Source organism: Pollachius pollachius (assembly GCF_949987615.1).
Source record: "Pollachius pollachius genome assembly, chromosome: 2".
NCBI classification, from domain to species: domain Eukaryota; kingdom Metazoa; phylum Chordata; class Actinopteri; order Gadiformes; family Gadidae; genus Pollachius; species Pollachius pollachius.
The window spans coordinates 30,424,639-30,434,489 of NC_136935.1; the positions used below are offsets into that span (position 1 = coordinate 30,424,639).

Here is a 9,851-nt window from a genome sequence, read left to right on the forward strand (position 1 = left end):
CAGGAAAAATAATAAATCAATAAACGAAATATAACTTATACACCTGTTACATAAGCACACATTGTAAACCATGCTCTTTGCCATGCCCATGCCCAGCATTCAACATCTAAAAGCGAGCATGACAATCAATAGACCTTTTTCACAGAGGTGTCAGCGTAGTACACACGTGTGTTGATCTGCTACCCTGCCCTGGTACAAGGCCCCACCAGACCCATTATTAATGTTATGAGCCCCCCATGGGTTGGTACCATTTTAAAATCTTACAGAAAAAAAACAACACAAAAGGCTTCATCACAGAGGTGGTCCAACGGATGTGTCTCATTACGTTAATTAAATGTGTCTGTATGGCCACCAGAGCAATTAAACCTATGTGATGGAGGCCTATGTGATGTTGCTAAGTAACTATTATAATATATATATTTCCCATAGGGGACAGTAGAGTTTGTTTCGAATCTTCCCTATTACCATTGCACCAGCACATGACATGAAGACTTTATGGAGGTTTTTTGTTTCATAGCAAAACAATTGCTGTGTTTAGATCATAACATATAACTGTTGTGTTGAACAAAAACATTGGTTAGACTTCTCAGAATTCATCGTCGATTCTGAATGCTACAACTAGAGAGATTTTGAGTGACCCACATAGTGGTTTTCTCAGAGATTGTCACCACTATTTACAGTATGTTGTTTTGTATATCATCCGTGGTCCCTCAGTCAATGCATATTGACAAGTACCGTCAAGCTCAAACATGACTTTTTATGTTTTTTATATGTGTGACGGATCAACATTGCAAAAGCTTTTAGTTAAAGTATTATACATTGATAATTAATATGTTTATTTATAGAAAGACACGATAGACACAAACATTTATGTAGTCATTTATTTGTTTTCATTGTAACAACATCACAACAACACTTGTTGTTTCCAAATATAACTATTTACGAGTGTGGAAAGCCACTTTTTGTGTTTTTTTGTTAAGTGTTAAAATACAAGTGGGGAAGGATTCAAACTCGTATGTGTGTGATATATTAAACATATCAATGGACTCTTTTTGTAATTATTTAATAAGTATGTCCATTGGTTTGCAAATAAGACCTGCTGTGTTTGTTTTCTAAATATAATTGCACCTAAAACAATGTATTTAAAAAGGGAATTAATTAAGAACAAAACACCACCATTTTGGATAAAGAAGATCAGAGGCCTAGAAAAGAAAGTTTCCATTTTCAACACACAAAAACAAAACCGCAAAAGCAGCCTTACCCCCATGCGGGTCTCACATGATCACACATAATAGCCTGTATATAAACCCTCCTTCCCAGAGGGTTTGAGTAGTGAGCACTTTGACAGAACAGCCTCTATACACTCATAGACACACCAGCATACATACACACACACAAACTCCCACACACACATACAAACACACATGCCACCATTCCTGGTGTCTGGATGATAATGATCCATATTACAAGGACTTTGGAGCTCCCCCACTGCGGGACTATGGATTTAGATTTACTGAACGCAGCAAACCAAGACTTGACTTCTGCTGCGAATGGCCGGGGCAGGCAGAGGTCTCACTCCTATTACAGCGCAGAGGACGCCAAGAACTACGGTTTGCACGCAGACACAGAGAAGGTTGTGGTCAGGCCACGTTCCAGGTAATCTCACAGGTCCAGCGTTTACAAGAGCTATTGCTTATGTTGTCTGTTTTCCCCCCCTGGGGAGATCATAATCCTTCTTATTTTTTGTGTCATACATGTACTTTTGATACTTTTACATGTTTTTGATATTTTAGGTAATTTCAGTTCAACTAATTGATCGCAGCCAGAAGTTCTGCCCTAAATGGTAAACATGTGTGATGATATGAACTCCAAACAACAACAAAGCAAAACACATTTTCTTTAGGTCCTTTTACAGTTACGAGACCTCCGAGACCTTACCTGATGAATGCGACAAAAACGAGTGCCGGTCTTATTTCCTGTGGCCAAAAGCTGCAACCCTGCTTGAGTTCAAAGGGACCAAAAAGGATAAGAAAAGCGGGACCAACGTCACCACGCGGCTCACCTCCAGGAAATCCAAGTCCAAATCCAGCAAGCATGTCTCAACCAAAGAACAGAATGGTATCCTCATCCCTCAAACATTATAATGTGAAAAATGTGTTGTTACAGGACCCATTGCAGCACAAAATGTATTTCTTAATCATTGCACATGTGCACCAGATGCAAAGAACTTTTTTTTGTCTTTGTAATTAGCCGGCAGCCTAGGAAACCTTAAGGCGGTTTCAATGTTGACGATCTCCGAGTCAGATAACTGGGAGATCAGCTCTAGTGCAGGAATGAAGTACGGCCAGTTTGTGGACTGGGAGAAGATCGACCCTGAGGCCGCTCAACGCTACCAGCTGCTCCTGAAGAGCGACCACAGTAAGATGAAGACCATGGGTCGAGAGGGATTCTGGGCCGCTCCCCACACCCTACGGGCCAAGGCATACTACCACATCATCCACGGCATATACTCCAGGTTTGAAGCACATTTTCTTCACACGACAAATTCATTTAATGAGTAAAATTATGTATATATATCTTACTACTATAATAGCAGGCCTGTCGCACCAGTTAGTCAAGTTACTCAAGTGCGCATGTGCCAAGCGTGAACGCATATATACACCGCAAGCACGCACATGCGCACAAACATACACAGAAACGCACACACATGCGCACACACTACACACACAGACAAGCACGCGCACACACCGCACGTCAACACAAAGGCAGCGACACATACACGGAAGCGCACACACATGCATGCAAACACACACACACGCACAGGTACGACGTTTTAACATCTTTGGCTACCAGCATAATAGCGATGTTCTGTTGTGAAAATCCTGACCATAGCGCACCGTGCAGTTGATCTAATAACGTGACTGCAACTGTAATCCAAACGTTTCAATCAGGTCTCCTACGCCGGACAAAGATGTCTACCAGGATTTGGCCAGAGAGCTTTTTGGGGAGCAGAAGATCAGTACCCACCCATTTCCTGAGTACATGGAGGGGGGGGAAATACCGAGGTACCAGCCCTGAAAGTGTACTGACCTAAACAATCACTCTTGACTCTATTAGAAGCATGCATGTAGCATAACACACACACACACACACACACACACACACACACACACACACACACACACACACACACACACACACACACACACACACACACACTCATCCCATGCATGCAAGCAAAAAGGATAATGTCAGCAACAAATACGATTCACCACCCTCTGCGCATGTGGCTCATGTGGCTGATATTTCCATAAAGACTTCCACTCCTTGCTCTAGCTTCATGGTCATATGGTCTATCTTGATGGTAGAATACAAACAAGATTTTGATCTGTTTGTGTTGTCCACCTCATTTTGCATATATACGTTGTACTTTATTTATATCTCAGGCCGAGTTTCATTTCCTGTTTTCCGTATCCAGGCATTGTCTCAACAAGGCCGGCCTCAACTCGGTGAAAAAGACTCTGCTTTGCATCAGCAAGTACTTCCCCGAGATGAACTTCTGCCCCATCCTGCCGGCCCTGGTGTCTCTCATCCTCCACTTCAGCGAGGATGAGGCAGAGTGCTTCCACAGTGTCTGCAGGCTCATCACCTACAACGACCCCAACAAGCGCTACATCGACCAGACCTTCCTTACGTACAGGGCCTCCTGCATGACCTTCGGAGACCTAGCCAACAAGTACTGCCGGGGAATTCGCAAGCTGATCGCCAGCTCCCACCAGAACCTCTTTGAGTTCTACTCCGACTGGATCATGTGGATCTTTGCTGACTTGCCGTTCACCTACGCCATTCGTGTACTGGATGTCTACCTCCTGGAGGGCTACAAAGTGCTCTACAGGTCAGCTGCTGCATGAAGGGTTGAGGTGGCTATGTGAGTGGCTGTGTTGTGTGCATGTGTGTGTGTTTCTGTTTGTCCGTCATATGCTCAAAATGTCTAAATGTAGCCATGCTGATTAAAAATGTATTCACAAATGAAATAAAAAATAATGCATGATTACATTTATTGTTGATTGTTGAAAAATCGTATCCAACCTTATATAATCGTTAACATAGTAATATAATAAGCCTCTCTACTTAGAGTTGCCTTGGCGTTACTGAGCCTCTACAAAGTATCTGTGGCGTCGCGGGTGGCCGGCGTGGAGGACTTCAGAAGGGACATGAAGAGCTTCGTAGAGAACGTGGCGCGCCACTGCACGGCCGAGAAGCTCCTGAAGATGTCCTTCGCCATCCAGATGGCCACACGGCGAGAGCTCAACCTGCTATTCAATGCCAACAAAGACTCACTCATGCAAAAAGGCGTCAGCATCCACCAAAAGCGGTGGGTAACAGGGCATGGGGGTTTGTCTGCAGTTAGTCTATGACATGGTGTTACCTGATCTGGACAAACTTCATACAAATGTAGTATTACTTTGCTGAACAAAACTAGCCACTGGAGAATGCATGTGCATGGATCGATTTACTTCAGGATGTAAAGTACAGATGGCAGATACAAAAACATGCTATAATGTAATATCCATTGGTTCATATAAATCCTTGATTTGAGGGTATAGATGTCAGAAAATCAAAAATCTCCCATTTTAATATTCTGACATATTGCGGCGGTTTCCTTTGGTTCTTTCAGACAATCAGTGCAGATGGTGGACTTCAGCCCCTTTAGCTCCAGTGTTGTGACAGGGACCGAAATGAGAGTAGTCTGGGCCTGGATACCAGAACGCTTTGCCCTCTTCAGTCCAGTTCGGCTCTTCAGTACGGCTGAACATGGAAGAAGTCTGGCTACGTGAGTCAAAAGGCTTCCCTTAATTTAGCCTCTACTGAAGAGCTTTGATATAAATGCCAGAGAGAAAAACTGATTCCCTGCAGTCATAAATCAAATAATTTCATAATAATGTTTTTTTATATAAAAAACATCAGTTGTTTGTCATTAATAACTACTAAAGACAAATAAGCATCTACAAATGTGAAACGTACCCTGAGACTTAGTTGCATAACAAAGGAGACTACATGTGTTTTCACTGTAAACATTTATACCAATTATAATAATCAATTGCAGTTGTATAGTAGAATTGTGATACTAAAACCATCTATGGTAGTAATATAATTTCCTTTTATTGTTGTTCATAAAGATTCTACTCTCTTGTCGAGGGACACGAACCAGCTGTCTTGATTCTCAAAACGGCTGATGAAGAGGTGAGATTCTAAGCGAGTGAAACATTTAGAAATTTGAGCTAAGTCATTTATTGAACATGGGACATTTTCTTTGTGATGATAACACTATTTCTCCCTCCACATAACAGGTCTGTGGTAGCTTCTTGTCAACTGATTTGACAGAAAGAACAAAGCATGAATCCAACGAACTAGCTTATTTTGGCACGGGCGAGTGCTTTGTTTTCATGGTGAGAGAATATCAACCATTGTTTCTTTTGACCTGATCTATTCAGTTCTTGAACACTGAAGTTCAATGCTTTCTCCTTCCAGCTCCGGCCTAGCATGGAGCGCTACCAGCGGGCAATGGTCAACATTATGACCCGTGGAGACGCAGGCAACAGTGTCTCCTCCCTGTCATCTGACAGTGAAAGTTTCCCAAACAAAGCCGCCACCAGCCCCATGCAAACCCTGACGTGTCCTGCAGGCAATCTCCAGGATCCCAGCTACCTCACCGTCCCCTTGACAGCCTCGTCGGATGATCCCATCACTGCTAGAGACCCCAAGAGACTAAAGGAGCAAGTGGCGTCCATGTTTATAGCAGCCGGCAAAAACAAGCTTGTCATTGGTAAGCCTTGTAATGTTTGGATGATGATAAAACATGTTTCAATGTTTTATGTATATAGTAGTTTTATTACCTATTTAAGACAGATCATATTTACAGATACAGAATAAGACACACAGAAAGAAATGACCTGTACTTCTATTCAAAACACTTTGCGTTGTTTGGTCAACAAAATTTGGCCAGCCAGACAGACAGGGACACCCACCCTCACATTCACAAACATCCACACACACACACACACACACACACACACACACACACACACACACACACACACACACACACACACACACACACACACACACACACACACACACACACACACACACAAACTCAACCTTTTTTCTCTTGTGTTGTCAACAACACTTGGAGTATAGCCTGGAATTGATGCAAACTGGCGGTGTGGTTGATATGCTGACTCCGTCATTATGACGTGTGTCCATTCCCAGGTGGCGATGGGGGTCATGCACTCTGCATACACGGAGATCTTGAGAGTGGATTCACAGAGAGATGTGACACATTCCAGAGCACGCCGCTCTGTAGGGGAAATTTCAAGATCCAGTCATTGGAGGCCTGGGGGATCCAGAACTCAATCTCGGTCGTAACCAGTGAAGAAGAGCACATTTAAGTTATGCTTGAAATAATGCTTAAGACACATTAAGTTAAGTGATTTCTTGTTATTGTATTTGTCAATTTGTTTAATTATTTTTATCATTATGCATATATCAAGCACTTCAGATTAGATGGCATTAAACTATAACCAGGAATTTTTTTATGATTTTTCGATTTCAGAGTTTTGTTAATTTTTTTGCAACTTTTCAGCTATTGGGAAAGAAACATCATATGGCCTAATGTTATTTTAGATATTGTATGTCTATTGTTATTTTAGATATTTTATCTTTAAATTAATTGGAATATTTGAGTTGGTTTACTTTACAGTAATTGTGATATTTATATATTTTTTATATACAGAAAAATAAATAGATGCCTTGAAATCGTGATTGAAGCCCTCTATGTGTCCATGTTAGAAATAATTATAGACAGGTGTTGTAGGAACTAGGCAGACTTTCATATGATTTTGGTGGCTTCTAACTTTATGAAACTGCTCCAAGCCACCTTGCTCCGCAATCGAACTACAAAGAAAGACCAACATTGCAGGTGTGGATCATGCATGGTGCATGTCGGATCCATAGATTGGATGGTTTTCTCTTGTGGTATCATGCGGGATCATGAGGCGCGGTAATGTTTGCTGTTACTGGTGCTCCCCGCCACGATGAGGCGCTGGCGAGTCCGTGTGAGAACCAACGACGAACGAGACATTGAAACCAAAACAAAGTCCGGCAGCATTCTACTGGACTGGGGATGTAACGAATGTAAGTTATCATAATCACGTAGAAGCGTTTCATTGTCCTGTACGTTGACGGTATTACCACTTGTTTTAAAACACAGAGAGACCGTAATAGCATTCCCGTTCAATCGAAGTGCCTACTACACTGTTATGTTAGCACCGCAGCGCCCATAGTGAGGTTTATTTTATATGTAAAATAATCGGATGAGGCGTTCTTCATGTGTTATACGAGCGCCGGTTAGATGTCTATATGTGCCAATCTCGAAACAAGCAAGGACACAATTCTCACTGAAAAGCCACGGCCAGTCGATACCTAGCTATATGACTGACCTTATTTAGCAAAATTATGGTCGGTACCATGGATGTATATGGCCGTGCACATGTGAACATATGCGCATGTGTATTGATTTAGATTCCTGGAGCTTGGCACGTACAGTAAGCATCGCTGTAATGTTATGCTTTTTATCTATGAAGGCCGTTATATTCAACGAAGATTATATTCAATACGTAACTGTGCTAAGTAAGTGTTATTTGTTATTGTCTTATCAGGTTGTAGATAAGTGTAGAGGGGTTATCCCTAGCTAGCCATAAGTCATTACAATGGAAACAATAAGCGTTGGATAATCTTTTAATACACATAACATTTGTATACCTAGTCCAAACCATAATATATTCAGTATTAGTGCATGCATTTTTGTGTGTGTGTGTACGTGTGTCTGTGTGTTTTATTACAGCTTGACAGCCATGGGACCAGATGCTGAAACTGTCATTAAAACAGAATCCTCCGATGAAGGTAAGAAGTAATCATGTGTTCTGTGTGAAAAAGAGGAAATAATAATATACATCCTTCTCCCCTTAAAATGTCTCTTGACACCCAGACACCCACTACATTTTCACCAAAAACACCAACGCTTTTATTTGAGGTAATCCGTTTCCTTGTTATGGTTGGGTCCTTAGATTGGTATAAATTGAAGATTGGGTCCGACCCGGACGACACGCCAACTCCTGCAACGAAGACCCGCACAACCAAGAGATCTTACTCCTGCTCTGTCTGTGGCAAGCTGTTCGACAGACCGTCAAGGCTGGAGCGCCATGCAAGGGTGCACACACGCACTTGTATCCGCAAGTTAAAGTGCCGCGAGGAGAGTCCCATGCAGTTAGTAAATCTCGCCAAGGACCAGAGTTGCCTCAACAGGCCAAGGTATTACCCCTGCCCCGACTGCCAAAAGGTGTTCACCAGTCCGTCAAAGCGCGACAGGCACGCGCCCGTGCACCTGAAGAAGCCCAGCGGGCAAAATGCGTGTTCGTACTGCACCAAAGTCTTCAAGAAACCCACCGGGCTCATACGCCACGAGCGGATGCACACGGGTGAAAAACCTTTCATCTGCTCCGTGTGCGGAAAGGGCTTCTCCGACCCAGGACACTGCAAAGTGCACGAGAAGGGGCACGCCGAGCTTCCGGAGAAGCCTCACTGCTGTAAAGACTGCGGCAGGTGCTACCAAAAGCCCTCCCAGCTCAGGCGCCACTTCCGCACGCACACGGGGGAGAAGCCGTTTGCCTGCGCCCTGTGCGACAGACGCTTCATTCGCTCCGAGGGGTTAAAGAGACACGAGAACTTCCACAGTGGACACAGGCCGCACAAGTGCATCGTCTGCCCAAAGGGCTTTTACACCCGCCACGAACTCAATACCCACAACCTGATCCATTCGGGGATGAGGCCACACGTGTGCCCCGTGTGCGGCAAGGGATTCACGCAGCTGGGCAACATGAAGGAGCATGAGCGCAGCGTCCACAGGAAGACGGATCTTTACAAATGCGCAAAGTGCGGGGCGTCGTTCACGCACAGCCAGACGTTGAAGAAGCATCAGCGCACACACACGGGTGAGAAGCCCTACCTGTGTGTCACGTGTGGCCAGCGGTTCGCATGGAGCCATTGCCTCAGTAGACACCAGAAGACACATGTGCACATTCAGAAGGACCTGGAGGCCAAAGAAACGCTCCTGGCCCCGGAGATCTTGGAGACATCTTCTGTCACCGATCACAGCAGCCAGACGCTCAGTGAAATAGAAAGAAAAACTGATTGCATGAATTGAGGAAATTCGTTACAGTTGGGTGTCCACTAGACTTTGGCTGGGTGCTCTGTTGTATGAAAAACATGAATATAAAACGGCAATTGCCGCACAGGAGACTTAAATAAATGGAGAGATCTCCTTTATTCCCTTGTTGTGTGTCCGGCTGACACGTTTGTCTTTTTTAAAGACTGACGATTGCATTATTTTTGTTTTTTCTTATGCTTTTTGTAAAGGTTGACGGTGTTGTCCCATCACACTACCTTACGATTTTAGTATCAGGTTTGTGTAATGTTATTACGACCCTGACGTCTAGGGGATAGAGGGTAACAAAGCCAACTCAAACAGTACAGACACCGGATTTCAAAGTAAACAAATGGGTTTATTGCAACAACAAAATAATATCAAGCCCGAAGTAGGTCTAATAATCTAATCTATGTTTTAATCACAGGGTCGTCTAATAAAGAAATGCTTCCTTTTACTCACGATGGCAATAACGGTAATACTGAGAATGCAATCAATATCAGAAGGCAGTAGGCATATATTCATAATAAATGTCATACCAAAGAAACATTTCCAAAACTATTCTCGGGTAACAATATTGAATGGA

General features: G+C 43.3%; 2 protein-coding genes across 3 annotated transcripts; both read left to right on the plus strand.

The window, feature by feature from the left end:
- The first annotated feature begins 1,345 nt into the window (after nucleotides 1-1,345).
- Nucleotides 1,346-6,823, plus strand: LOC307091864 (TBC1 domain family member 24-like). Its single transcript, XM_079758699.1, has 11 exons — nucleotides 1,346-1,656; nucleotides 1,904-2,118; nucleotides 2,251-2,515; nucleotides 2,952-3,065; nucleotides 3,479-3,895; nucleotides 4,136-4,375; nucleotides 4,679-4,834; nucleotides 5,181-5,244; nucleotides 5,352-5,450; nucleotides 5,533-5,827; nucleotides 6,274-6,823. Exons 1-11 carry the CDS (start codon nucleotides 1,448-1,450, stop codon nucleotides 6,450-6,452), a joined length of 2,253 nt encoding a protein of 750 aa, XP_079614825.1. The 5' UTR covers nucleotides 1,346-1,447; the 3' UTR covers nucleotides 6,453-6,823.
- A 313-nt stretch (nucleotides 6,824-7,136) lies between these two features.
- Nucleotides 7,137-9,384, plus strand: LOC307070465 (uncharacterized protein). 2 transcript variants are annotated; one of them, XM_079728939.1, is made up of 3 exons: nucleotides 7,137-7,197; nucleotides 7,907-7,965; nucleotides 8,130-9,384. In XM_079728939.1, exons 2-3 carry the CDS (start codon nucleotides 7,917-7,919, stop codon nucleotides 9,263-9,265), a joined length of 1,185 nt encoding a protein of 394 aa, XP_079585065.1. In that variant the 5' UTR covers nucleotides 7,137-7,197; nucleotides 7,907-7,916; the 3' UTR covers nucleotides 9,266-9,384. The 2 variants fall into 2 exon arrangements, with proteins under 2 accessions (XP_079585065.1, XP_079585064.1); XM_079728938.1 differs by having other exon boundaries at nucleotides 7,161-7,965.
- The last annotated feature ends 467 nt before the right edge of the window (nucleotides 9,385-9,851 follow it).